Genomic DNA, 27,305 nt, shown 5'->3' with positions numbered 1-27,305 from the left:
ACCTCAGCGTTAATCGGAGTATCTTCGAGTATCTTTGCAGGATTAACTCGTGCGCGTGAGATGGACACCACATGGGTTATTGTCGATTTGGCGAATCTTTGTCGACGACTTTCTACTGATTTCGCGTGAGTTTGGTTCGTAATTCAGCACATGCTGGCAACATCCCTCCAGCGATTACCAAAGGTCAAAGCGAGGCGCCGGTATCCAGTAGGTGCAGTATTAATAGTGCCCGGGGTCTGCATTGGAACTTGGTGCCCGAATGGACCTGTACGATGATTCGACGACGATGATTCTACCGACCACAGACAGACCAAATCGTGCACACCCTTTGCTTGTCGTAACAAAATTTCGTTGCTACGGTACTTGCCAGTGAAGCGAATTCATTTGCAACGCTACTGCATTGGGATGAGATAACACGCGCCAATATTACCCACCAAGTGATTTACTTCCCGTGCTGCAGGCAGAAGCGTCGCGGCTGCTTCTGGGCAACTTGCTCGTGTTGCAGCGTGAACGGAGTTGCCCTCAACTTGACAATTGTCGATTGGAGCTGTGTTGCGGGACATTTCGCGGGCAGGAGGAGGGTCCCTTGGAGGAGCCATCGAGTGACCCTTGGAGGGAGCTGTTCACGACGGAACTCGTTTATGTTGGTGGTGAGATTGTATAGGACAGGGCAGCCGCCACAACCACTTCACCTAAGTCGTTCCGTGTCGGACACTACCTTGTATCAGTGCTGGTGATGGGTTTTATCACTCCACCGCAGGGTACGCATACAATGGGCATATTGCACTGCTTTTCAAGATTCATTTGGTTCAACCAGGTGATGATCTTGTTCTTGGATTTTATCGCCGGTTTGTCGGTAACTCTCGAAGAGGGCATGGATGTCTACAATGCAAATGGAGTAAATTTCAATAGAAAATTCTCAATTTTGTGCTCTCGAACCACGCGACTACGTCTACCTTGTCACTGTTCAAGGATAAAGCATACTTGAGAACGAAATTGAGATACATAACGACTTGGTGCAGCCGCGTTGATCCAGTGAAGCACTTCCAATTTTTTTCTAAATGGATATAGCGTCGCGTCTCGATACTGCTTTGGGTCTGATATAATCCCTAAGACTTACGGGAAATTATAATGCTTTAACAATTGAGGACTAATAGAAGAGCGATTGAAGGCTATACGTTTCTTTTACCGTCGACAACGCATGAATTTGCATATGGCGACGCATTGATAGAGGGCTTTTATTAGTTGATGACGGAGTCACTTTTACCGAGAGGGTACGTGTTTCGGAAAATCTCCTAAAGGGCGCTTTTTGTGCCGTTTTACCGCGAAAGGGGGTTTGTATTCGGTAATATCCGTCGGTACATACCCTGTAGTTGTACGTCACGCCGGTGGTGGCACCACAAATACACCTCTCTTGTTGCGCGATGAGTGTCACGATTACGGCACGCTACCCTTTTAGTCTAGCCATCTCATCTGCATGGCAGGGTCTCAACAGAAAAAAATCAGAGAATACACCAACTTCCAGTTTACAACATGATCTCTTCAACAAGGCCATTTCGAGGAGCACAGCTTGGTTAACCTCCAAACTCGCAGCTCCATCCAGTCGATAATTGCTCAAGCATCGATGCTCCTGCAAAAAACCGATCATCCTCGCAGACAAGCGAAGCTCAATTGTGGTGAAGGAAGAGGCAGAAGAATTGCCTTCAACCCTGGCTCTCGAGCTCCCACGAGTTGATGCATGTCCTCCAACAATTCTTGCCGCCCACCTCAGCTACTGTATCGTGCATACCTAATACATATCAACAACCCCCGCACCCCACTTTTCAACTTTCTCATTTGACATTTATCCATCAGTTAAGACGATCAAATCCGCGGCACGTTTTACCTACTAATGTCACGAACACTCCTCGCTTGCGCGGCCATGCTCATGGCTGACGCTGTCCCCACCAACCTCGCTGACAAGGCGCCTGCATTCGAGGTCCCCACCTTCGACTACGAAACACTCGCCACCGGAAATACGCCCAACGACGTACTCGACGCGCTCAAGAAGGACGGCATCATCAGCTTCAACAACGTGCCTTCCTACGCGCAGGTGCGCCGCGCGTACCTCGACTCGGCCGCCGCCTGCGCCGTGTCCGCCCAGGAGGCCAACGCCGAATTCCTGCTCTACAAGACGCTCTCCGATGGCACCAACCGCTACACCATCAGCACGCCGTCGGGCCAGGCAGCCGACCCGAACGCCGCCACCACGCACGCGGCGTGCCCGGGCTACTCGACCGTCTATAACGAGTTCTCGTCGCTGCTGGAGCTGGTGGTGCTCAACGTGGCCACGACGCTCGACGCCACCGACTTCACCACCAAGGACGGCTACGGCCAGGCCGTCACGAGTCGCAAGCTCATGACGGACGCCGTCCGCCTCGACCACTTCCACGCCTACGAGGCGCCTCCAGTCCGCGAGCGCCGACTCGCCTCCGCCGCCAACCCCTCGTCCAACGAGGACGACATGACCCTAGAGCTGCACGAGGACGACGGCATGTTCATCGTGTTCGCCACGCCTGCCTTCTACAAGGTCAGCAGCGACGGCACCAAGCGCTACAGCACGCTCGAGTCGGTGTCTGCCGGCGGCAAGGACGACTCGGAGTCGGGGCTCATCATCCAGAGGCGCGACGGCCAGCGCGTGCGGCCCGTGCTCAAGCCCGACCAGGTGACGCTCATGGTGGGGACGGGCTACAACCGCTGGGTGGGCACGTCGGAGCAGCTTCCGGCCGTGATGCACGGCATGCGTATGCCCGAGGTGGAGACGACGGCGACGCAGCGCCTGCTGCGCGCGTGGTTCGGCAAGATGACGCTGCTGCCGTCGTACCAGCGCATGCTCGCGCAGACGGACTTCGACGAGCACGTGAACTTGACGTCGCAGTACGTGCAGCAGGGGTATGCGTCGGACCATCAGTTGCTTGGCTGTGCTCCGGGCCGTCACTTGTTGGCCTCTGCGGACGCTGAATGCCGCTTCAAGGAGTGCACCGCCAAGCCGGGCAAGAAGAAGGCCGCGGAGCCAGGATGCAACCTCATCTGCAACAGCGACGACTTCTCTGCTGCGTACTGCAACGAGCGCTGCAATTGCACCGTGAGTTCACACAGCGCCACCGTGTGCTGGATGCTGTGCGTGAAGAACTTGGACTCGTGCCCCGTGGGCAATCAGAAGTGCTCGGGCATCGAGCGCGTGTGCTCCAAAAAGCAATAGAACCGGCAGCGCTCATCATAGAATAGACGTCGATCGATCCGCCGACATGAAATACAACCCAGTCTTCTTGCACCGACGCTGTTAGCCATACATGTAATAGTGCCACCTCGGATCCTCGCAGGTTCCTGGCGAAAGATATCGCCTTGAGACGGTGATCGTGGTGTCGTTTGGGTCGGAAGCAGACACCTTGCTGGAAGATCCAGACACTCGTCAACGCAGAGCCAAAGCCAGGACTTGTCGTGCGTCGCGCTTCCGACGAGTAGAGGAACTTCTCGAACAGGTACCGGTAGGTAGACAACCTCGGTGACAACAGCGCCCGCCGGTCGAGAATAGGCGTCCTATTCCTGCCAAGATGCCAGCGTTAGCTGGAGACGCGACGGCGCACGCCAACGCCAACACCTCCGCTGGCGGCCCCTATTTTAATTCCTCCCGGAAACGAACCAAGCGCGCGAGCAGCGCCCGAGCGCGAGTCGTGACGCCGCGGAGCATGGAAGACTCGACCGACAGCACGCAGCAGCCGACCGCGGCGACGGCGACGTCCACGCCGCGCAAGTCCAATGTGTACTCGCGCCTGTCCGACCCCAAGTCGTACACGGGCGTCTACAAGAAGCGCTTCGAGGCCGACTGCCACGACCTCACGGAGCGGGTGGTGCACGACCTGTCCAACGCCATGCGCACCAACCTCAACTACGACGTGAGTCGCCCCAAGGCGCGGACGGCGTAGGTGGCCTACTCGGACGACTCTGCAGCTGGTTGAGACGGTGGTCGGAATGCTAACTTGTCTGGGTTGGTTGGTGCTGCTACAGTTCGATCAGGAACATCTCGAGCTCTACCCCCGTGCCCAGCGCACCAGCCCCGCCGCCGGCCCCTGCTCCGGTTGAGAGACCGACGTCTGCGCCGCCAGTACAGGAGAAGTTGCAGGGAGACCCGAACGACCCGCATACGCTGCTGAAGGCCGTGTTCCACTACTATTGCCGCTTCGGCAGGACGGGGCCCAAGGGGCTTGGCGAGAAAACTCTAGGTACGCTGCTCTCGAGTTGATGCTGGCCGGTGTTGGTAGTTTTGGCGACGTGAGATGTCGGCTCTGACGCGATTGCGGCGTTCAAACACAGATAACTCGAACTTCGTCAAGCTGTGCCGCGACTGCCCGGATCTATTGAACTCATCCTTCGGCAAGACCGACGTGGATCTCATTTTCGTCAAGTCCAAGAAGAAAGGGGAGCGACGCATCAACTACGCGAGATTCCTGGACGCACTGGGCATGATCGCCATCCAGAAATACGGCGACATGGTACATCCAGCCCCCAATTTCTGCCAGCGCTGCATCTTGAGCTGGATACTGACGACAGTTTTTCTTTTGCTTGTTGTTGCAGCCACTCGAGGCCTCGGTACCGAAGCTGTTGGAGGCGCATCTTGCGCACCTGCCGTGCCTACTCGAGTTCACGGACGGCAAGACGGTGAGTGACATGCTACCCAAAAAATCTTGCACACTATATTTTTGTAGCTGATGCCACGCATGTTGCTCTTGCAGGTGCAAGCAGTGTGGCAGAAGCGAGCAGAGCACAACGAGCCTACTACCGCGGACGCCTCGACGATGGAGGAAGTGGTTCCGACCTCCCCTCCGTCCCCCACCGGCCGGCTTTTCGTCAGCGACAGCAACAGCACCACCGAGTCCACCGCGGCAGCTCCTCCAGACGTTGCCATGGACCAAACCGCTTGAAGTATCCGCCAATTCAATTTACAGCAAAACACTTACACAGGACAGGAGAAAAAACTACACATAGACAACATGCCACCAAGCCATCTTTCACAAAACTGTAGCCATTTCCGAATCAATCTTTCCACCTTAACCTTGAACAACACATATAATACCAATACCGATACACTCATGTGAGCTTACTTAACTAAATAAACCTCCTTAATCCGTTCGACCGTTATATCCGATCTAATGCTGCCATATCGTCTCGCGGTGCTTCTTCAATGCGGCGGACCAGCCTCATCTTCACACCATACTCTAGCCAAGTGAACCAAGTCGCAGCGCAGCATGACGAGCTCCGCCGCGGCCTTCGGCGACCTGCGCCTGCTGCCCGTGGACTACCACCGCCAGGTGGCGCGCGAGCTGGCCGCCTTCTTCCACTCCTTCTACCGCTTCGGCGCCGCCTCCAACCGCTTCGACCTGCGCGACGCCGCGTACCTGGACTTCCTGCACAACGTGCTCCTGGGCTCGCTCTGCATCGGCGCCGTCGTCTTCCTCGTGCTCTGCGTCGTCGTGGTGCGGCGCTGCGTGCTGCACATCCGCAGCGGTGAGTTGCAACAACTCTAAACTCTCTCTAAGCTTCACTTAAACTTTCTCCTAGATACGCAATCTAGGTCGCAACTTTAAGCTAGTGCTAACCGTGACATTTGCTGCAACTCACTGTATGTAGCCTATGTGCGCCGCACCTCGATGGACTCGACGTCGGTGGAACTGCTGGCTGTGGGGCTGTTGACCTTCCTGGCCATTAGTGCTCTGGGGGGCCTACTGGGAGAGGCCCAGGTGGACTACAGCGCCGGCGTGGTGCTGGACGCCATGACCAACACCAGCGACCTGTTCCAGGACGCCCAGGCCCTTACCGCCCAGAGTTTGGAGACCAGCAACGCCCTCCGCCTCAACGCAGACGGCCTCATCACCTCGTTCAACGACAGTGAACTCCCCGCCGAAGCCTTCAAGATGTCGGTGGAGGCGCTGCGCCTCGTGCACGCGTCCAGGGAGCTCTGGAACCAGACGGACGCGCTGCTGCCCAAGGACTTCTCGGGGCTCGCCAAGGACTGGGAGTTCAGCTACTTCGTGCTCAAGTCGTCCACCAACGGCGCCATCCTCGCGGTGACGCTGGCCAGCTTCCTGTCCATCGCCTCGGTCGGTTGGGCCATGGTCTCGCCGTTGCGGGTCTCCATCATGGTCATCCTGAGCGTCGTGCCCATCTCGCACACGCTGATCGGCGCCTACCTGGCGTCGACGATCATGACGGCGGACTTCTGCGCGGCCCCGATGAACAACACGCTCCAACTCGTGGGCTCGACGCCCATTGTGAACTACTACGTCGAGTGTCCTGCGAACGCGTCGCTGCCCTTTGCTGACGCGGTGGGCAGCGTCCGCCAGAGCTCGAAGGAAGTGACGCTATTGCAGCAGGAGCTGGAGCGCAACGCGTCTCGCCAGGGAGACGTTGGCCAGCGCATGAAGAAGGAATTCCTGGACCCCATCGGCAAGCAACTCGACAGCGTTGACGGCCTACTGAGCGAGTTTGCGGCCTCGCAGACCTGCAAGAACGTGTCGAGCGCGTTCGAGCACGCCGCCAGTACGTACTGCGAGTACGGCATGCTGGGCTTCTTCTCCATGTGGGTGCACCAGATCTTGCTGTGCTTGATCCTGTTCGTGTGCGTGGTCGTGTCCGTGCTGGTCTACGAGCGCGTGCACATCCGCGAGATCCGCCAGGACGTGCGCTACCAGCTTCTCTCCAGCTACGAGGAGGACGACGTGGAGCACGTGTACCTGTCGTCGGACTGACGCCAGTGAGCGGGTGAAGCTCTCCCTGTCCTAGTCTGCATCCACTGCATCCTCTGCATCTGCCTGCTGCATGTAGCGACTACGTGTACTCCGTTCATGTGTATTAACCATCTTTTTACTTTTCTCCAGCGCGTCCCTCACCCACTCACTTGGTGTCTTCATTGTCTTCACGGCTGCTGGTTGTTCTTGGCAGGGCTGGGCGCCTCGGGCGGCTCGTCCTGCGGCTGGTTGCTAGCTGCCGCGGCCGCGCTGTCCTCGTCCGGCAGGTGGCGACGTAGCCACAGGATGTCGCTCTTGACTAGCAGCTTCTCGGGCAGCGGCGCTCCGTCCGGCTCGTCGTACAGCAGCTCCTGGGCCGGCTTGATGAGGACGTCCCCGTTGTCGTGCACCTTCTGCAGCACGCCCCGCCACTTGGCGCCGTTCATGACGCGGACCGACACCTCCATGCCCTCGCACTCGCGCATGAAGAGCTCCGGGTTGAGGATGAAGCCCGCAGGTTTCTGCGTCACGAGCCGAAAGTCAATAACGAATGCCAGGGGATGCAAATCAATGTTCACTATTAGCTCAGTCGTCGTACGGTGCCTCGCCATGGACCCATTTCCTTGCGGTCCTTGCGGGTCGTGGGGTTCGGCGGTGCAGTGGCAGCCTCGCTCATGGCTCAATAGATGACGTTAGCGGTCGGTGCTGCGCAGGACTCGGCGGATTCGCGACTGAGGTGCAGGAGGTCGCTGGGTACAACGGCCAATCGCCACGGCATAGCCAGACGCTCGCCATGAGGTCAGTCTCCGCTGCATCGATCTGCCCGTGAGGCGAGTGCTCTGCCTGCTTTACTCTGGCCATGCAATGGCAAAATAATATATATACTCGTGTAGAATTGCGCCTTGCTACTCTAACCGCTCGATGATGGTCTCGACTGCTTCCGTCACGGACTCGAACACGGCGACGTCGTTGCGCTCCGCCATCTCGCGCAGATACGCTCTCGCGCGCGCGAGGTCTTTGAACTCGCGGCCGGTGATGGCGTCGCCCTCCTCCACCATGCAGCCTTCCTCCACGGGCTCGATCACCAGCAGCAGCGCCTGGTGGCTCGAGACCAGCTCCACGGCCTCGGTCATGGCTGCGATGGAGCGCAGGTAGCGCGGGATCACGAACAGGATGAGCTCGGCGATGGCCTTCTGTGCCTCGATCTCCTGGAAGTGCTCGGCCAGCGCCTGCACGTGTTTCTCGGCCGCGGAGGACAGGCCGAACTGCAGGTAGTCGGCGAACGGCACGTACACGGGGATGCCGGCGGTGCGCAGCAGCGGGATGGCGACCTTCTGTCTCCAGGACGTGGCCGTCAGGTTGCCGCCCAGGTACACGGAGCCGCCCGTGTAGGCGCTGAACATCTGACAGCCGAGCTGGCTCACGATGGACTGCGTGGGGGACGAGAGGCCCGGGGAATCGCTGCTCTGCTCGCTGTCGTCCGTGCTGCGGTTGCTGCCGGAGCTGTGCGACTTGAGCAGCCTCGACGAGTGCGAGCGCGACGTCACGCGGTGCGGCCGGTGCTTGCCCGACCAGTCGTTGAGCACGATGGACGAGCGCTTGCGGAGCCGCGGCGCCTCCGAGCGGGACCTGGGCGCGTCGGTCTGCGCGAGCCAGGCGATGCAGCCCTCGACGGCGGCCTGCACGTCCGGGAAGAGGCCGACGCCGCGCTTGACGGCCAGGTCGCGCAGACACTGGCGCGCGCCGTTGAGGTCGGCCAGCTCCGTCTTGGAGAGGCGCTTGCCGGCCACCTCCGTGCCCTCGGCGATGTCGTCCACCACGAGCACGACCTTGCGGCCCCTGCAGATGTACTCGACGGCCTCGTTGATGCACACGATGGAGCGCGTGAGGCCGTCCACGACCATGAGCACGATCTGGGCCGTCTCCTTGGCGGCGGCCTCGATCTGGATGAGCTCCTCGAACCACTCGTCCACCTGCGGGTTGAAGTAGCGCACGCGCGCGGCGTCCAGCAGCGGCAGGGCCACGTCGCGGCGCCAGGTCGTGGGGTTGCACGAGCCGCCGAGGAACACGGCCACGTCGTTGGCGGCGGAGGAGGGCGAGCCCGGCGGCTCCAGGCCCTCGCTGAAGCTCTGCGTCTTGCGCGTCATGAGGCGCGAGGCGGCGGCGTGCCGCGACTCCGAGGCGGGCGCCGCGCACTCGCCCGGCACGCCGCAGAGCGTGTTGTTCTTGGAGCGCGTGCGCACCAGGTGCGGCGACGTGTAGGAGCGGCGCTTGGAGAAGCAGAAGGCGTGCGCGGGGCGCGTCGCGGCGGGCGGCGTCATGACTGGGCTCTGTTCTGCTCTGCTCTGCTATTATAGCTGTGGACTGGGCTGGTGCAGGCAACCAACTTGTCTTCTGTCTGGCCTGTTTGCCAGTGTATTCAGCTGGAGCATCTGGTTCGGATTCTCGCCATACAAAGACCGAGTGCGCGAGGCGTAGAACGAACATTCGACGTCTATTTTGGAGCTTCAGTGTATTTTTAGAGCCCCCACGAAAGGTCGCCGGTATCCGCGCCGTAACCGCCGGGAGCTCTACGCATTCGGCTGCGTCTTCGCCGTTGGAGGCTCGCTTGCTTGGCTGGTTGCCCGCCGGCCATGGAGTTGACCCTGAGTTCGTCGGTGAAACGCTCGTTCGCGGACGGCGGCGGTGTCGAAGCACTTGGTGTAGCACTAAGCAGACTGTCCAGCTTTTGTGGGTTCTCGCGGCTGATTGCCAGGTCGCCACCTGGAGGATGGCGGCGCCCACAACTTGCCACCAACTTGCCCCACGCCTAGCACCAACCCTCCCTGGCTGGATCCCGACTTCGCACCGACGGCGCTGAGGGAAATTCCACCGACCGAAACAGGCTGGTGGCGTTGCTGGGTCGAGGCGGAAATTCCGGCCATACGGACGTGCTTTCATGCCGCAGCAGTATCTATTTCCCCTACCTTCACTCATCTTGAAGACATATGGCGTCCTCTGTCGTCCTCCACTCCGTCCGTCTACGGCGTCGACCACATCACTCCCAAGCTACGTGAGCAATGTTTTTTTATGTTATGTTATTTTTTATTTGGCCGAATTTTTATGTTCCAATAAAAAGAAAAACCAAACGTTTCTTGTGCTTTTAGGTAGACCCAATTTAAGGATTCCCTGCATTGCAACCCCAGGCACCCAGCTGAACCAGGCTAATGTTACTCTGCCTACTTTGTGTCAGCAATGGACTTGTTTCCCACATCGCGGTAGTGTTGCTATGCACGGCGTGTTACCGCGACGTTTACTCGCAGGCCTGCCTGCCTTGCAGTGCGGTGGCTTCTGAAACCTGGAAGATATTTTTGCATATTTGTCAGGGTATATGATTAAAAAGGTGTACGGTACATGCTACCGGTAAAGTCCATTTGGCCTCGCACTTTGTGCATGTTCGATGCATTTGGTTTTCTTTGTGTTTCTGATGAACTTGGTTTGGAAAAGGTGTACTTTCAACAAGATCATTCTTTTTCTGAGGATTATGTATTTGACTTTGCACTTTTTAGCATTTCATTTGGGTTTCAGTGCATTTGCTTTTGTTCTTGTGAACATGGCCTTGTTCCTGGTGAACTTGGCCTAGAAAAAATGTAGTGCTGGCCTATTGATAAACTTATCTTGGTCATCTTTTCTCGAAGTGTGATGAGGGCGTTCACGGTATTTCCCCCAGGTCTCTAGGCACAACATACACCTACTTCGAGTCACCTACTATCCTGGTACTTCCCGGTTTTCCAAGCGATTCACTCTTTACGCGATTTGTGTCTCAAGTAGTGACTTATTGCCAGCGACAAAAAGGTATGGCGCCGGTGGACGTCCGCTTGACAAACGACTGGCCTGCCTTCCACGATCGCTCAACCCTAACGAAGCTGCGGGAAAAGGATCATAGTTTTCTTTTCAAAATGATGGACTGTCAGGTTTATCACGTTTCCCCGGTTAAGGACGTTCAAAAGAGTCCACTTCACGTGGTAGCTAAGCTATTCGCATCGACGCTTCCGATGAAGAAGATATATCAGTTCGACGGTTCTAACTAAAATGACCGAGAGTGGCGCTGCAACGAAACTAAGCAAGTCAGCGGACAGATCAAGCAAATAAAACTTGCAACAAAGTTGGCTGAGCTTAAGAAGAAAGCTCAGCTCAAGTTTTAAAGCAGGCACCGGAAAAGCTCAAGAGGAAACTTAAATTTGATATTCCTGAAGTAAATGTGTTAAAGCACCAAGGAACAGAAACTCTTGACCAGTACGAAACGTGTACAAGCTTTTCCAGAAAGCGACGGTCAAGTACTTTGTGGCGCATGAAGATGGACGCTCTCGTGTTTGAGAGCGAGAAATGATCCACTACGTACACAATGTGTACATGTCATGTACTTGCCAACTACGCAAGAACACCAGACTAACGGACTAAACCCTCTTCAGAACACGCTTCCAACATGGAACAGACAACGCGTGACTTTTACGGTACAATAATGGTATAGCTGCCAGCAAACTCGAAACAGACACTTACAGTATCAGGTCGACATCCCAATTACCTGCATCATTGGAACAGCACGCACCCATTATCACCAGCGTAATTTATTTCTTAAAAGGATGTAGACCCAGATCATGGCATATTGCTTGATACGCGGCAACGCATCACTCATCGACTTCACAACATGATCAAACAAAACAAATTCGGTGTCGACAGATACAGCGTTTATAGTATTATTTGCCAACAACTGGCGATTGAAAGGCAACGTGAACGAGTTTTCACATGTAAGACTGGCTCAACTAAAGCGCGGGTCTTACTTAATAAGTGCGTGTTACTATTGCTAGTTCAAGTATATCGCAGGCATGCCCAGTTCTGGTACCAGTATACTGCTAGAGAATCTAGGCTGCTTTTGCGGCCTTCATTTCCTTGTCCCCCTGAGCCCAGCTGTAAAAGGCCTTGTACTGGGCCCACAGATCGTGGTTCTTGGTGTTCACCGTTGCTCCCGTTCCAAGCTTCAGCATCTCCTTGACGTCATCCGGAGACTTGTTCTGCTTGAACCAGTACTCAAACTTAGCCATCGTGTAGCGTTCCTTTACCGTCGCCTTGCCGATCTTGTAGTTTTTGACCTTCTGCACGTACTCTTTGAGCTTCGTCGTGATTCTTTTAACGACCGCGTACGAGTTCAATTTCGCCCCGAGCGGTTTGAGGATGGGCATCAGTTTGTCGGCGATCGGCTTGAGCTTACCGGAGAACGTGTCTGCAATCGGTTTAAGCCGCACCGCGACGGCCATCGCCGAATCCGTGATCTTCTCTGCGGCTGGGGTAAGCTTGTTCGTGACCGGCTTGAGTTTGTCTGCGATCGGCTTGAGCTTCTCCGAGATCTTGGACATTCCCGGAAGGGCTCTCTCTTCGTCACCAGCAGAGTTGATTTCGGTCTCGACTCTGAGGAATCGCCTGGTGTTTCCTGCTTCGACGTCGGCACTGAGCACGCCGGCTACGTGAAGGACATCATCGGGGGTGTTGAGAGCCGAGAGTTTGGACTGGTTGGGGTCTGCCGCAGCCGAGGCGACCTGATTTCCTGCAAAAAGGGCGACCACCGTCACCACGACGACGTAAGCCAAACGCATGGCGATTTACCCGCCAGGAAGCGATGGTTGTGAACTGAACGTCTGGTCTGGAAATGACTCTCAGAGAAAGGCTTTGCGGGCGGCGATCCGCACAGGATATGTAGGTCCAATCCAAATTGAAGGAGAAAAGGGAAGAAATAGTGTTAACTATATACATATGATTCGACGACGTATACAAGAGTAGGTGTTCATCAGGTGCTCATTGGCAAAAGAAGTCGAGTAATGCATGAAGGAATACAAGTACACAACCAATTTTTGTACGTGAACTTCACGGCGCAGACGCGAACACCGCGACCTCGTGGTCAGCATTGAGACTACAGTATGAAAATCAAATGCCAAGGCAAAGTACCAATTACTAGTTGTACATGGTAGTACATGTAGTCTACTTACCACCCAGTTGGTTGGTTGGCATTGTACAGTCTGTACACAATGCCAACCAACTGGGCGGTACAATTCCTGATACCACACATCCCCATTTGATCCTTTTGTCGCGCATAAACCCGCCCGCGGATCCGCTCTTGGTCCTACACTCAAGAGCCAGTAGAATCTCATTGTGATCATATACTGAACTGATCAGATCTATGAACAGGCATTTTGCATAAGGCAATTGACATCCTTGAGCATAGCTAGCGAGCATTAAGTGCATGCACATGTAGCGTCTGAACATGTCATGCTCAGCGAATAGGTGGCAGGCAAAAAAGGCTTTATCAGGTATATGGCTGCGGTACGCTACCGTAGCCTTATGAAAGTGGTCAAGCCGTTGGGGGCCACGGATAATTCCTCCTTCGCCACCGACCCTCCTCCGCCCTCCCACGCCAACGTAAACGACACTTCCGGCAGTAGTAGTATTAGTAGCAGCAGCACTACCACCACCACCACCACCAGCAGTAGTGGTAGTAGTAGTAGTAGTAGTAGTAGTAGTTGTTGTTGTTGTTGTAGCGGCGCTGGCTCCGAGACCGTCGACGTGAGTATCCTGAGCACGTCCAACAGCGATGCCACGACTGTGGGGGACGCGGCCAAAAGCGTTGAGCCCCAACACTGGCAACTCGAACGTAGATAGCTAGTACTCGCGGCCGCGCACGTGCTTGGGCTGCCGGAACGTGCTGCTGTCCTCGGACGAGAGTGCCGTGGACCCGAGCTGGCTCCTGCGTGAGCATGAGCCAGTACGAGAGCTTCCTGGTCACCGCTACTACTACACGACACTGCTCCCCGTCCGACCAGTACTCGTACTGCAGCACCAACGCCTCGGTCCGCGCAACGTGCTCGCAACGGTGGAACGCCACCTTCGTAGACGCTGTGTCATTTCCTGCGACTTGTACGTGCGCCAGGTTGACAACAGTCAACACGTCGATGATGTTACGAGTCATCGCAACGTTGGCATCCGAAGTCACAGGTTGAGGAGCCCCTGCCGGTCACACGACATCTCTAACAGCCTGCGTATCAGCCTGTGTATCAACCTTCATGTCCCCCTCGGCATTAGCGTGCCCGCTAGCGGCAAGCGTGTTTCAGCACGTATCGTCCGAATCATCGTAGTCGTCGTCTCAATGTCCAAGCGCAATAATGTGCGGGCGCGTAGCCTACGAAGTCCATAATACCCGAGTCAAAACTTAGAACAATGGAACGTGACGATGCAAACGAGCGGTGTACTTGTACTACAGACGGTAGTCTTAGCAGTTGCACGTCATGAGCGGGCTCCGACACCGTAGTACCGCCATTTGCCATCGCCGACTGCACACGTAAGGTGTCGACACCTGGGTTCGCTAACGCATGCCTCACGTCGAAGCTGCCAGCACCTGTCTGCCTTTGCCTGTTGCGTAGTGAATACCCCGCCGACAGATTCACGTCGGCCCGACACTAAGTGTCACCTCTACCGGTCAATTCCCATCCTACTGAAATGTCAAGGTCTGTTCATAAACCTGATCAGTTCTGTATATGATCACATTGAGAGCCTAACCCAAGAGCCTGGGGAATTCTCTATGTCATTACATGTATTATGCTTTGCAATGCGTTTGTCGTTTTCACCTAGTGATTTGCCCGAGTTATAATATCTGGCGCCCGATATAAAAACAGATGGCCATTAAATCCTCCAAGTTATAATCGCCAGCCTCGATATCGATATCGATTTACGCTATCTGTGGTCGAATTGCCGATCCAAAAACGCAATTCGGGCCGATTTATTTTAAATCGCGATGACTGTGTACGGATTATAATGCCGCGCTTTATTGGGGCGAAGCCCCCCTATAATCATGGACTCTGTTTTATGGATTTGTGTGTGGTACATTACTCTGATTTCCATTCTGATTTACGTTTTTACGAAGGGACTTATCAGTTTTGAGAATGGGTTAGGTGTACAGTTTAGAATCTTGGCTACTAGCGACCGTTTTTTGCAAAAAAAACCTCTGTTTACGAACATTATGGAGTGGGACACTTTGCTGAAAATGTTGTACTCTTGCGCCAGCTGAACCGGTGACAGTGACCAGATGACGTTAACGCAAGGTTCGAAGTTATTAAACAGAAAAAAACGCCTTCACTATAGGGGTCCACGGAAATGGCTTAAATCGCTAAGTTTAGCATAATTGAAGGTCTGTTAAGACCGCTTAATAGGACCTGATTTAGCAAAAAAACTGCAATCCTTAATATATCTCGTAAAAACGGCGCAGCGTAAGAAGTAGGCGTAAAAGTCTGCGGCGACCGTCGTGCACGCTGGGCACTACGACTGAGGTGCGCCACTGTGCAACCTGCTCCAGGGAGGAGGGGTTGCGGCGGAGTACTGCCTGTGCGTGTAGGCCTGCCATTTCCACCGCGACAGCGCCCTGCATCAGTGAATGATTAGACCCATTAGAGACGACATTAGAATGCGGCTTGAGCGACGAGAGTAATTCGATAGCAGCCGCGGTAGATCCCGAGTGCTCTTGCGTCACGCAACACCGTATCACGCTACAGCCACATAGTACAAAGTACGCACCGCTAAGCTGTTCGCTGCCCCCTCCTTTGACAGACCGTTGCTTGCCTCCGCCTGTCGGTGTCGTCATCATTTTCGCCATGGCGGGGATGATGTTCTCTGGATTTTATCCAGAGTAGTTGGGGCGATACAAGTGCGCCTACTAGTCCCTATACAAACACAGATCCCTGAATCACTTATAAGATGACAAAAGAATAAATAATGTATCGGGACGAACCTGTTAGGTTTTGTACATGGGCGGATAGTATATTATCCAGTGCGTGTTGCCTGAGTCTTTTAGGGGCGACATTCGCGTGACAAGATAATCTGGACGTTGTTTGTAGTCACTTAGCCTTAACTTTCATGAGAGGCTCAAGTTACGAGGCCCGGCAGTAGAAATCCGCCCGACTACAAATAGATTGATGTCATTCTCAGTTATACGATTCCATGCTCCCTAACCGAGGCTACGTTGTTCGGTCGTATATGATCTCCCGTGCACCCGTAGCTGCAAGCAGGCGTCTCCGGGCTCGGCTATCTATGTTTTTGTTGCCAAATCCCAGCAACACCAGAATTGTGTGTGGCTATGATCACGCGTCTCAGGACCCATCTAGCTATCCAGGCTGTCTCGCCAAGTCCCAGCAACGCGTCTCAGGACTCTAGGCTTTCTTACCAGGTCCCAGCAACGCCACAATGCTTCTCGCCGCAGAAGAACTGGACGGTGAACGGCGGTGTGGACAAGATCATCTCCGCGCTGGAGTCTGTGAAGGAGTCGTACCCAACGCTGTCGCCGGCCGACCTGGTCGGTAACGTGGCCATCGACTTCGTGGGCGGACGCACGGACGCCAACAACGGAAACGCACGGAGCAGAAGGCGAAGGGCTACAGCGGCTCGTACAGCAACGGCTCGCTCACGCTGTCGAACGAGTAATTCCAGGTGCTCCTGAATGAGACGTGGACGGCGGTGTCGGTGAAAGAGTACAAGGCTGAGGGAAAGGGTGCGTACATGATGGACACGGACCTAGCGCTGCTCGTGGCGCCCAAGCTGAAGGAGGCGGTGCAATTGTTCGCTTCGGAGGAGGGCATCTTCAGGCACTTGTTAAATTCGGCGTGAGCCAAGGTCGTGGCACTCGACCACCTCAACGTGACCAACTACTAGGGCGAGTGTACGGTATCCTAGTCGATAAATGCAGTTGAACCTGCGCCTGGAAAAACAATTGTTGCACTCATCAATATATTGTGATCGTTAGATGAAAATATTGATTGTGCTGCGGTAGCGAGATTGAGATTGCATGGAGTCTCTCGTGCGAACTGCATGAGGATCTCATGGTGTTTGCGTATGCAACCCACCAACTTCAGGTACCACGCCTCACGGTCGCAGACGTACGGGACCTGTTTGATATGTTGATAGTCCAGCATGGAAGTCCCAAGGAGCAGCTCGGAGCAAACGCAAACGTGGTTGAGCCGACGATATTCGAGCACGTGCTCGTCATGCTGCAGAACAAGAAGGTCATCTCTCTTCACGAGCTTTCGAGAGCCACCATCGAGGCCAGGCATAATTCAGATGTGGAGTCCGACGAGAGTGACAATGAGTTTGACGACTACACCTTGCCCGTCCAAGTTCGCGGTAGTGTAAAGCAACATGAAATGGGAGCAAAAATTTAGACATAAAATAAAAAAAAAAACATTTTCTCAAATTTTGGCTTGTACTCCAAAGTGGATTTAGTCCACAGCTAAGTCCCGTACTTCATGGGCTCGCCGCGGATAGCGGCCGCCACGGACAGCGCACAGTGGCGAGTCATTTTATTGACCAGGCGGAGATCCATGCATGGCATCGCATGCTCGGCTGCCTTCTCGAGTAGCTGCATTCGCAGCTCGGTCTTCTGACCGTAAGGAACGTTCATCATCTCCTCGTGGCTGAGCGCAAGGTAATCCTTAATGCGTGCTTTCAAGGCGCTGAAGCAGCCTGTCAGTTGTACATGTAGTCTACCAGCGCGCTCTCCATCGCTGGTGTGCACTTAGTGGTGGAAGCACGCGCCCCGCCTCTCTTCATCAGCTCTGGTGCCCCCCGCTCGACAATATTACGTGCAGTAGTGGGAGGAATACCATTGTGGTGCGCTACTAGCATCCAGTCGCCGCCGTCTCGGTGAGCATCAAGGACGCGCGCGCGAGCGGCGAGCGTGTGTTTCGGCTCCTTCGGTATGCTGCCGTTCGAATACTCACCACCAATTTGCCCTGTACTAAATCCACCTTGGAGTAAACCCAAATTTCAGTATTTTTTTCTCTAAATATAGCAGTTACTTCAACTACTTCATACGATATTGCTTTACACTACCGCGAACTTGGACGGGCAAAGGTGTAGACTGCTGTACATCTTGCGGATGTGTATTGTATGTTGGATTATTCGATAGATTGCAAAGATTGAAAAATTGATGCCCGGCAGCGACAATACAATTTTCAATATGTATTGTTCCAGCCCTGCATAATTATAGCGAAGTCTATATCTATGATCGACTCTGGCTGTTTGTCTTCCTTTCACTTGACAGCGTGGTGACATTCTTCTCATTCGTACGAGGTTCTGTTCATAGTGGTCCGACATAGGCACCGTGGTTCGGGCGCCGTAATGTGACCCCAGTTAAGACGATGAAAGAACTCTATCTAACGGAATGAATTTCCTACGATGCTTCAAGATGTACTAGTACAAATAGAGAGGCTGTGTAGCTAAGAAGCAGCACTTGCTTCATGATAAAATCCAGAGCTTCTCCGTGCTTTAGCACGGCTTAGTTCCAGGAAACGTGAGGGGCGTCGCCCAAAAATATGTCCACATATTTTGAGGTGTCGCCCCATCAAGCATGATGCTCCACTAGTATGTATAAAATATGCAATTGGACACTTACATCTGGACACTTGACGAGTGGTCGGCAGATCGCGCTGCCGATCTGTCGAAGCACCGCAGTTTCCGAAAACCTCCATCGTGCACAAGTGCAGCATGCACTCTCCCGACTACCGTTGACGAGCTGTTTTTCTTATGCATGTGTATGGAATATGTATGCAGCATGTTAGCGATATATTTTGGCCTAACGTGCGAACACTGCATCGTTGGTACAAGTTGTTTTTGACCGATGGTGAGGTTGATGAAGGAGATCGAACTAACCGCTCGTCGCGTTGGCCGAACGACGTGGTAACCCGTGTTCGAAAGTACGTGAAAGCCCACCCTACATTTTATTTAGAAGAGCTACAGCAGTTCATACGAAACGCTTTTCCTAAAGTAAAATGGTAGCGTAGTATCGACATGCGGTCTTACATGGCGGAGTGCAGCTCGCGCGACAGACAAGCGGAAAGCCCAGTGATACAGGAGCCGCTAGTGCACTCACAAACGAAGCTAACGAGCCATCAAACACGTTCAACAGATTAGTATTAGAGCCGCAAGGGCCGGAGACACACTAAGTTTCAGTATGGTAGCGTAGTATCGACATGCGGTCTTACATGGCGGAGTGCAGCTTGCGCGACGGACAAGCGGAAAGCCCAGCGATACAGGAGCCGCTAGTGCACTCACAGACGAAGCTAACGAGCCGTTAAACATGTCCAACAGAGCCGTACCGGAGCAGCAGTAGCCGGCGACGTTACCTCGGTGTCCTGAGAACCAACGATGCGCCCGTTATGTTAAGCAGGAAGAGGTGGTGCGACTTACGTACGCCTGGAGGTCGATTTACTACCGTCTCGCATTTTTATGTCTTCGAATTATTTTATCTCAGAGATCGATCTAAGCCCTAAATCCGAGCGACAAAATATCTGCAAACCATAATACATTTGTATGACAACGTATTATTGCAATGCGATCGTGACTACGCCTTCTGCGATTACATGTACTGTACCGAGTGCTTCCCATTCGTCGATCCTGCTCTGTGAACTGTGCCACTTGCACCAACGTTCCGCGTATGACACAAATATCGAACTCATGCTCGAGGCTGATCAAGAGCACGTGCATGTACACATGAACTAGTAGAATAGCACGGTGCAGGTATTTTTCGTATAACCTGTGCAGGGTGCGCTTTTTAAATCGACTCCAACCATTTCGCCAGCTCGCCACGGCTGCGCTGGTAGCAGGCGCTCTTGACACGAATACGCTCCAGCGCAGCGTCCAGCAGCCGCGTGTACGAAGAGTGCTTGCGCGTCTCTAGGAAAGTCTCCACCTCGTGAGCGTTGGCCTCGCTCTGGAAACGAGATACCACCGACATGACAATGCGCCCAACGATCAGCGGACGGTACTGCACGTTCAGCTCCGCCCAGTGCTCTTGCACGTACTTCCACGCAAACTCAGCGCCAGGCGCGTCCGCTGCCACGCTGCTGAAGACGTACTGGATATCCTGAGAGCGCACGGTCTTGAGACCCCACGTGATGACTTCACGCTTAAGCTCCAGAGACTTGAACAGGCCAAGAGCCGTGAGGCAGTCCAGCTTCTCCTCGATGAAGTTGCTGGACTCGTACCTCTCGCGCAAAAGCTTTAGGTGTGAGGTGTCGCCACGGCGAGCTTGTGCGTTGAACACCACACCACGTAGGTCAGCCGACAGCGCGGAGCTATCTTCAAAGTACGCCTGGAACAGACGCTGCGACTCTGCAATCACTTCCGGGTCGTCGCCCAGAGCAAGCATGCTGATCACGTCGCGACGGAACGGAGCCACGGTCGAGCTCTCACCCTCCGCCGACTGCCACGTCAAGCGCTTCATGATCGACGAGAACAACTGACGGATGTAGGCCTGCAGCTTTGGGTAGAACGGGTCAGCGCTGTAGAGCGTGCTGTAGAACCGCAGGTTGGACGAAATCTCCTTCCAGCACAGGTGCTCCGGTTCCTCCGCGTATGCAAAACTGAAATCCAGCGCGCTAGACACAGGCAGTTCACCGTTCCGAGCGAACGCGAAGATGCTGTTCAACAAGCTCATGCGGTCCACAGGTTCCAACGTTTTCTCGCGCACGGGTTGCTGTAGACGCTTCCATCCTTCGGGCGAGTAGTTGACGAGGAAGAACCCAGCCTGGCCAGCGTTAAGCTTGATCCACCCACTTGACGGTGCGCGAAGTTTAGCCGCCAGTGCATTCACGGACGAGTTGCGCTCCCAAATCCCCACGCGTTGAATCTCCTTGGGCTTGTCAGACGCGATGAAGGTGATCGGGACATCCCAGGACACGCCTTCGGGGGCCGCCGACTTTAGCGTTTGATCCGCCAGGAAGCGCTCCTGTGCGAGAGTGCCATCATCCGACAATGTCACCATCGGGTACCCGGTCTGACTGGTCCATCCGCCAGCAAGCGATGTAATGTGCTGGCCAGAAGCCCTCTCCAGTGCCTCCCATAGATCCTGTGTCTGTGCGTTGCGGTAGCTGAACTGGACCAGGTACTCGTGGATGCCGCGGTAGAACACGTCCCGACCCAGGTACTCGGACAGCATGCGGATGACGCTGGCGCCCTTGGCGTACGAGATGACGTCAAAGATCTGGTCCACCTCGTCGGGGTGGTTCACCTTCACCTCGATGGGGTGCGACGTGAGCATGCAGTCCTTGCCCATGGCCACGCTCATGGTGATGTCCTGCACGAACACCTCCCACACGTTCCACTCGGGGAAGACGTGGTGCACGGCCTCGAACTCCATGAAGCGCGCGAAGCCCTCGTTGAGCCACAGGCCCGTCCACCACTCCATGGTCACGAGGTTGCCGAACCACTGGTGGGCGATCTCGTGGCACACGGTGCGCGCGGTGGCCATCTTCTGGGCGAAGCTGCTCAGTTGCTCATCAATCAACAGCCTCGTCTCGCGGTACGTGACGACGCCCCAGTTCTCCATGGCGCCGGCGGCGAAGTCCGGGATGGCCAGCATGTCCATCTTCTTGAGCGGGTACGGGATGCCGAACCGCTCCGAGTAGAAGGACAGCGCCTTGGCGCCCACGTCGAGCGCGAACTTGCCGCGCTCGCTGCGCCCCACGGGCGTGTACACGGACACGAGCACGCCCTCCTTGGTGACGGTGGACACGGCGTCGAACTCGCCCACGATCAGGCCCACGAGGTACGTGGACATGACGGGCGTCTCGGCGAACCGCCAGAGCTTCTCCAGCGCGGCCGCGCGGGGCCGCGAGCGCGCGCGCACGTGCGCGTTCTTGGCGCGCTCGCGTACGAGCGTCTGCACCACGTGCGTGTTGGACACGGCCGAGAGCTCGGCGTCGCAGGCCACGGACAGCTCGAACTGGGCCTTGAGCGCCGGCTCGTCCCAGCACGCGAAGGCGCGGCGCGCGTCGCAGGCCTCGAACTGCGTCACGGCCATGAGGCGCGTCTCGCCCGCCAGCTCGTGCTCGTAGGCGCTGCGGTACAGGCCGTGCAGCTTGTCGTTGAGCTCTCCGTGGCACGTGAGCGCCAGCTCCGCGGCGTCGCCCGCGGCCAGCGGCTCGGCCAGCAGCAGCTCCACCGTCTGCTCCTCGGCCACGTAGCGGATCTCGCTGCAGCCCACGGGGGCGGCGCGCCCGGCCACGGACACCGACACGTCCAGCACGTGCAGCTCCAGCGCGTGGCACGTGATGACGCGCGTGGCCTCACGCACCGCCAGCTGCACGCGCTCGCGCACCTCGAAGCGGCAGCGCTCCAGGTCCACGGAGAAGTCCAGGAAGTACTTGGACGGCGCCACGCACGTCGGCAGGCGCGCGAACGGCTTGGTCATGGCGGGTGAGAGTGTTGGGGGACAAATGGATGCGCTTGAAGAGCAGAAGATTGGGTAATGTATCACGTTGTGGAGGGTTGGTGTGGACGACACCGTTTTGCTCACGAATGGAGGCGACTACTACATGTTTTGTTTGGAAACGTGTGGTGACTTTGGCAACACGCTTCAACTTCAACACTTACGTTTTAAGTTACCTCTCGTCAACATCAGTGTCCAACTGCGGTGAGACTGTGATGCCGTGCTGCAGCAGCGCACCGCACGCGGCCGTCGGAGTTCGGCAGCGTTGTGGACTCGTAAAGTCTGTTGATGGGGCGTCCCATAATCGATTGCTTGCAACAATTCGCGTCACTAGGACGTCGCAGCGTTCCCTATTGTACTGGCCATAATAGTTGATAAGCTTACCAAACTTTACCCCTAATTTGTACAAGGAAGATGATAACTTTCCATATATACGATAGTTAGATATAAGGGTAATGGTCACCCGTAGAATCCGATTCTGCGGTCAGACGCGAGCAACCGTGGCTTCTGGAACTCCTATACACTTGTACATCAGCCTGCGCGTACGGCCGGCTGTCTCGAAGTCTTCTTTGCGCTATTTTAGGAAGTAGTTGTACACGCTCACGTTCCTATCCCGCTAAGATACACTCCGCTTTTTCCTGTGGTCATCCTTCCAGACAATGCAACCCACTATTACCTCAATTGGCAATAGTTTTGGGTAGTTTCACTCTCTTTCGACTAATATTAGCCGAACAATACTTCCAAACGTGGCTCGGTTACAATTCCTGGTATCAACTATTATGGCCAGTACAATACGATCGATCAAAACGCGAGGCTTGCCGTCTAATGCGGAGGCACTGGGAGTCGTGATTCACGACTCGTGAAGGAAGAGACTGCCTTTTTGGCGGTACTGTACGAATTTCTGTCATCTCCGCCTGCGTTACACTACCATACGCGGATGATTTTGCACGAAGGTCGCACAACAATTTGCTGGGATTCGGCTTCCTCCAGAACGCCGAATCGAGCGCAGACATGCTGTTCTTGCGCAGCGAGGCCCTGCTCTGCGATGAAATCATACGGTTCTCGAGTGATTGAACGCTTTGCTTGGTGATCATGTGGGCCGCTGAACTTAGAATCATATCACTGTCCGTTCGCATTTTTTTCCAGTTCGCGATTCACTCTCCAGCGTCCTAGCCGCCGAACCCCCAAGAAGGACTTCCACACCAACTACAGTATAATGCGCTTTTGTTTCGTCGTTCTAGTGGCCGCGGTCGCCCTCTTCTCGAGCAGCAACGGTGTGTCTGCTAACACTGTTGCCAAGTCCGAGGTCGAGGCGTCGGAGTCTGTTCGCGCACTCGCTGGCCAGAACGACGTCGACATCGAACGCCTCCTGAAATACGTCGAGGAGGACGACGGTGACCGAGCCATCGGCGGATCGGCGTTCGCGAAGCTGAAGGACGCGGTCATGAAGATCAAGTTCAGTTCGTGGTACAAGGCCGAAATGTCGCCGACTCAAGTCAACAAGATGCTCATTAACCGGGGTGGCCAGGTGGACTGGGCGGTAGCTACGGCTTACGCGGCGTACTTCCGCAACCTGAAGTACGGCCCGTACGCGATCGACATGATCAACAAGAAGAAGAACGCGGAAAACAGCGCTTAGTTTTTTGAAAGGAGTGACAGCCATCGCAGCCCTGGCTTCAGCCATCGATGTCGAGGCGCACACTAATACGTGGTAATTGAATGGATATATAAGCAGACGAAGAGCGCGCGTTGGGTGAGTGTGCCAAGTGAAGAGGGTTAACCGCTGCAATGCACTTCGAACAGGTCAACTCTCAACGGCGAAGTCCACCGCAAGGCACGCACTTGCAAGAGGTCGTTTTTCGGGGCGTCGACTCGACGGTCGAGGGCACGAGGTAAGAGATCCGGAACACCATCGTATTGGTGCACTCTTCCCCAATCTCGTCGAACACGATGATAGGGTCCAGGATGGTGTAGGGGGGGACCCCATCCGAAAGGCAATCCCAGGTGAAAATAGCCTGCGATAGAAAACCAGATGGAGTTGTTGAGCTCGTATTGAAGACGGTTCAAGCATGTTCATTGAAGCTGCAGCTTCAATGAGCTTTCAGGTTTGCTAGTCGCCAGCGTGGCTGTTGCCAGCACCACACCCAACTGTCAACGATTGCTATAATTTTTCACCGAAATGATATACATGTATTGACGATAGTTCAGGATGCAGTAGCTCTACGTGTCCTCGGTGCAAACGTCAGAATTTGCGCTGACATCGCTGCTTTTGGTATTATACAGCCATTATTGTTGTTGCCATATCGTTGACCTGGTCTAGACTAAGCCAGCCATGTCAATATTTTTCTTCAATTGCAACACACATCGAAGAGAGTAATTGTGTTGTAGTATTGAGCAAAATACAACCCTTCTCGATGACTTTTGAGTCCAAGGTTTTCACAACGGAATTTTCGCAGCGATAGCAGCACTAACGTTGCTTCCTATCCCAGTAAAATGAGAATTATTCCACAAAGCTGCAAAGCAGCCACTCGAACACACACTTATTTCAATGCATCTTTCAACACGCTGGCAAAGCCCCACAGTAGCCTTGCTAACAATTCCATGTCACTTCAGTCCGCGTTAATTCGTCCATTCTAGCGGCGCAACTTGCGCAGTACGTAGAGGGCAGCAAGTACCACGGACACTGATGAAGCCGCGGTGCGCAGCTTAGAAGACCCTCCATTAGCAGCTTGGTCAGAAAGCTGTGCCGTCCCGGGATTTCCGTTGCGAAGCAAGTATTGCCTGGCATAACGGAGTAGCGGCACGGTGCCACCCGATGTCCATTTAAGATCCAGCAGTTGCACAAACCGCAAGAAAATCGCACAACACGCAACAGAACTCAACGCCGAGGCCGCGACGAACTGCACGAAGGTGAGAAAAATTCTCCGACTGCCTCGGGACGCATACAGCTGCATTACCAGCAATGCACCCGACATTGCCGCGGTGCGATTCAGCGTCGTGGAGCTCGGCATCTTCACCAACTCCTTGCATCCGTTCCACATCCGCGTCGTCACGATCTCATTCAGCACCTTCTCCCGCGACGGCGGGGTGCGTACAGTGCCCACCACATCGGGGCGATGGAAATCAAACCCCGCAGTCGTCGACGGCGTCAGCGTCAGCAGTTTCCTCTGTTCGGCCCTGATCTCCGCCTCCGCTTCCGTCTGCTCCCGTACCGCCAGTGTCCGCTGTTGTGTAGCCATGTTGCTCTCCTCCTCCTCCTGGTCGCCTTCATGGTCACTGTCGCTGTCTTCTGCAGGCAGCAACGCCTGCTGCACCGAGTCCGGCAGCAGAGGCAAAAGGCCGGGCTTGGTCAGCAGGACCTGGGACTCGGGCGGCATCTGCTCCATCAGCCTCATCTGCTCGGCCCTGGTCAGCGGCAGCAAGAACGGCAGAAACGGAGCCACCTTGTCGGACAGGCTCGTGTCGGTGAGCCATTCTAGCAGCGACGTCTGCAGCAGCAGCTCCTGCGTGGACTGCGGCAGGAACCCGATGAGCCCGCGCGTGCGGACCTCCTCCTGGTACCAAGTCCAGATGGGTACACTCCACGAGTAGAGCAGCCCCAGCGACGCGTAGGCCAGCGTGACCAGCGCCAGCATGGCTCGGCGGGACAGGAACTCGGTCAGCAGCACCGTGAGCGCGAAGCTCACCGTGAGGCAACTGGCCACGCGCAGGAAGAGCAGCGCCACCTCGACGCGGGAGGACACCTGCGAGTACGCGACATGCACCAGGAGTAGCCATATCACGGGCGGCGAGATGGCTACAAACACGACGAGGTGGTCCACGGCGAACGAGTCGAACGGGACGCTGATCGAGGGCAGCGAGTCGGCGCCATCGAGCCACGGAGCCAGTGCGAACAGCAGGAAGCTCAGCAGCAGCCCCACGGAGCTCAGCGCCAGCAGCTGCACGCTCACCGGGTGGCCGAAGCTGCGGCGCAGCACGTGGTCCAGCACGCGCACGTACAGCGGGCGCGAGGGCGGCATGGGCCCGATGTTGACGAAGCAGGTCTGACTAATGGCACTGTAGCGGGGATTTAGAGGCACTCGTTCGGGAGATGATGGATGGGAGGGTATGGCGCATGATAGGCTCACTGAATTTATACAATGAACATGTATGGACAGATTCTCGTAGACTATTTTCCGACGGATTCCTTTAATTATGACTGTTCACTCATGATTTATTGTGGATAAACAAATAGATACATGCTATTTCAAAACGTAATTACTACTGCCTCGCAGTACTCACAGGAACTGACATCGCCGTTAACGTCACTTTGCACCATTCTACATTCTAAAATGAGTATCCACTTTTCTCGAGCAGTTCAAGCGTTTTTTTTTACATCAGGTTGGCACGTTTAATGCGGCTAATTCACGTTATAGTCACAGTAGCATTATTTATTTCGCCGTGAAAGTGGATGCCATTATTTATGAGGGTGGTTGTGATACCGGTATCTTGCTCACATAATATATGGTCTCTTATAAATAAAAAGACCATAATCGGCAGCCCTGCACTCATCCAGCTACTGTCTTGCCCTTAGTGGTTGCTTGGCCTTGAGTCTTGTCTAGCTGTGTGCTAGGAGGCGAAATGAAGACTGTAATGAATGAAATAGGCAAACTACGACTTCCTACTCTGCTCTACTCTCTGCTGTGCAGCGCTCTAATGAAACTCACACAGCAACGGACGCACCCATGCGATCGAGGACGGGCGCTCTTCGCTGGATCCTCTAGCAACGGACTGCGATCTCCGTTGCACTTCCTCCCTTAGAAGTGCCGTTGCTCGTGTAGCTGGAAGCGTATTGATGTATTGTCGAAGAAGCTCAGTGACTTGCGTCAAATTGCTTACCGGTTCCCATGACGAACCGAGTAAAGTGTCGAGCCACTTCACTTTGAATTGAAGGACCCCTTTCCGTCGACGATGACCTACAATGGAGTGCACGAGGTGGCCCTCTGTACCGTCCGTTGTTATCACAGGTTGAAGTCGAGTGATCCGCGCAGGATGGTCGTCGTGGTGATATGGACGAAGCCGTGACACATGATACTCCGGATGGAGACGTAGCCCGGGCGGCAGCGCGAGCTTGTACGTGTCATGTCCGGTTATGTCGGTGATCAGATAGGGCCCGATGAACCTTGGCCGAACTTGCGCTTGCCGTCCGTGCCGAGGTGTGCCAAGGCGAGGTTTTTGGTGTTCAACAGCACCTTGTCGCCGACTGCAAATACCAGATGCGA

The 27,305-nt window shown here is 55.1% G+C and overlaps 10 protein-coding genes across 10 annotated transcripts; 5 read left to right on the top strand and 5 right to left on the bottom strand.

The window, feature by feature from the left end:
- Positions 1-3,728: 3,728 nt before the first annotated feature.
- Positions 3,729-4,961, top strand: IUM83_11205 (dead deah box rna helicase; the record flags this gene model as incomplete). The annotated part of the gene is made up of 5 exons (XM_067935752.1): positions 3,729-3,961; positions 4,087-4,262; positions 4,354-4,532; positions 4,615-4,698; positions 4,773-4,961. 5 exons carry the CDS (start codon positions 3,729-3,731, stop codon positions 4,959-4,961), a joined length of 861 nt encoding a protein of 286 aa, XP_067784976.1.
- A 324-nt stretch (positions 4,962-5,285) lies between these two features.
- On the top strand, positions 5,286-6,785 carry IUM83_11204 (4-coumarate--CoA ligase 3; the record flags this gene model as incomplete). Its single annotated transcript, XM_067935751.1, has 2 exons — positions 5,286-5,544; positions 5,668-6,785. The coding sequence occupies 2 exons, from the start codon at positions 5,286-5,288 to the stop codon at positions 6,783-6,785; spliced, it is 1,377 nt and encodes a 458-aa protein (XP_067784953.1).
- Positions 6,786-6,952: 167 nt separating this feature from the next.
- Positions 6,953-7,440, bottom strand: IUM83_11203 (Serine/threonine protein kinase; the record flags this gene model as incomplete). The annotated part of the gene is made up of 2 exons (XM_067935750.1): positions 6,953-7,285; positions 7,363-7,440. The coding sequence occupies 2 exons, from the start codon at positions 7,438-7,440 to the stop codon at positions 6,953-6,955; spliced, it is 411 nt and encodes a 136-aa protein (XP_067784974.1).
- Positions 7,441-7,669: 229 nt separating this feature from the next.
- On the bottom strand, positions 7,670-9,085 carry IUM83_11201 (valine-tRNA ligase; the record flags this gene model as incomplete). The annotated part of the gene is made up of 1 exon (XM_067935748.1): positions 7,670-9,085. One exon carries the CDS (start codon positions 9,083-9,085, stop codon positions 7,670-7,672), a length of 1,416 nt encoding a protein of 471 aa, XP_067784945.1.
- On the top strand, positions 8,424-9,026 carry IUM83_11202 (uncharacterized protein; the record flags this gene model as incomplete). The annotated part of the gene is made up of 2 exons (XM_067935749.1): positions 8,424-8,684; positions 8,754-9,026. The coding sequence occupies 2 exons, from the start codon at positions 8,424-8,426 to the stop codon at positions 9,024-9,026; spliced, it is 534 nt and encodes a 177-aa protein (XP_067784944.1).
- Positions 9,086-11,665: 2,580 nt separating the features above from the next.
- IUM83_11200 (putative secreted RxLR effector protein) lies at positions 11,666-12,394 on the bottom strand (the record flags this gene model as incomplete). Its single annotated transcript, XM_067935747.1, has 1 exon — positions 11,666-12,394. One exon carries the CDS (start codon positions 12,392-12,394, stop codon positions 11,666-11,668), a length of 729 nt encoding a protein of 242 aa, XP_067784975.1.
- A 3,524-nt stretch (positions 12,395-15,918) lies between these two features.
- Positions 15,919-16,445, top strand: IUM83_11199 (Catalase/peroxidase HPI; the record flags this gene model as incomplete). Its single annotated transcript, XM_067935746.1, has 2 exons — positions 15,919-16,158; positions 16,269-16,445. 2 exons carry the CDS (start codon positions 15,919-15,921, stop codon positions 16,443-16,445), a joined length of 417 nt encoding a protein of 138 aa, XP_067784946.1.
- A 2,186-nt stretch (positions 16,446-18,631) lies between these two features.
- Positions 18,632-22,026, bottom strand: IUM83_11198 (Puromycin-sensitive aminopeptidase; the record flags this gene model as incomplete). Its single annotated transcript, XM_067935745.1, has 4 exons — positions 18,632-18,713; positions 18,818-18,895; positions 18,959-18,967; positions 19,403-22,026. The coding sequence occupies 4 exons, from the start codon at positions 22,024-22,026 to the stop codon at positions 18,632-18,634; spliced, it is 2,793 nt and encodes a 930-aa protein (XP_067785073.1).
- Positions 22,027-23,055: 1,029 nt separating this feature from the next.
- Positions 23,056-23,683, top strand: IUM83_11197 (Avr1b-1 avirulence-like protein; the record flags this gene model as incomplete). The annotated part of the gene is made up of 2 exons (XM_067935744.1): positions 23,056-23,102; positions 23,191-23,683. 2 exons carry the CDS (start codon positions 23,056-23,058, stop codon positions 23,681-23,683), a joined length of 540 nt encoding a protein of 179 aa, XP_067785075.1.
- A 994-nt stretch (positions 23,684-24,677) lies between these two features.
- On the bottom strand, positions 24,678-26,063 carry IUM83_11196 (uncharacterized protein; the record flags this gene model as incomplete). The annotated part of the gene is made up of 1 exon (XM_067935743.1): positions 24,678-26,063. The coding sequence occupies one exon, from the start codon at positions 26,061-26,063 to the stop codon at positions 24,678-24,680; it is 1,386 nt and encodes a 461-aa protein (XP_067785074.1).
- Positions 26,064-27,305: the final 1,242 nt, after the last annotated feature.

This window comes from Phytophthora cinnamomi, assembly GCF_018691715.1.
Source record: "Phytophthora cinnamomi strain GKB4 chromosome Unknown Contig83, whole genome shotgun sequence".
In the NCBI taxonomy this organism is placed as follows: Eukaryota; Oomycota; class Peronosporomycetes; order Peronosporales; family Peronosporaceae; genus Phytophthora; species Phytophthora cinnamomi.
Note: the sequence above shows the minus strand (reverse complement) of the source record. Positions and strands in the feature narration are given on the sequence as shown.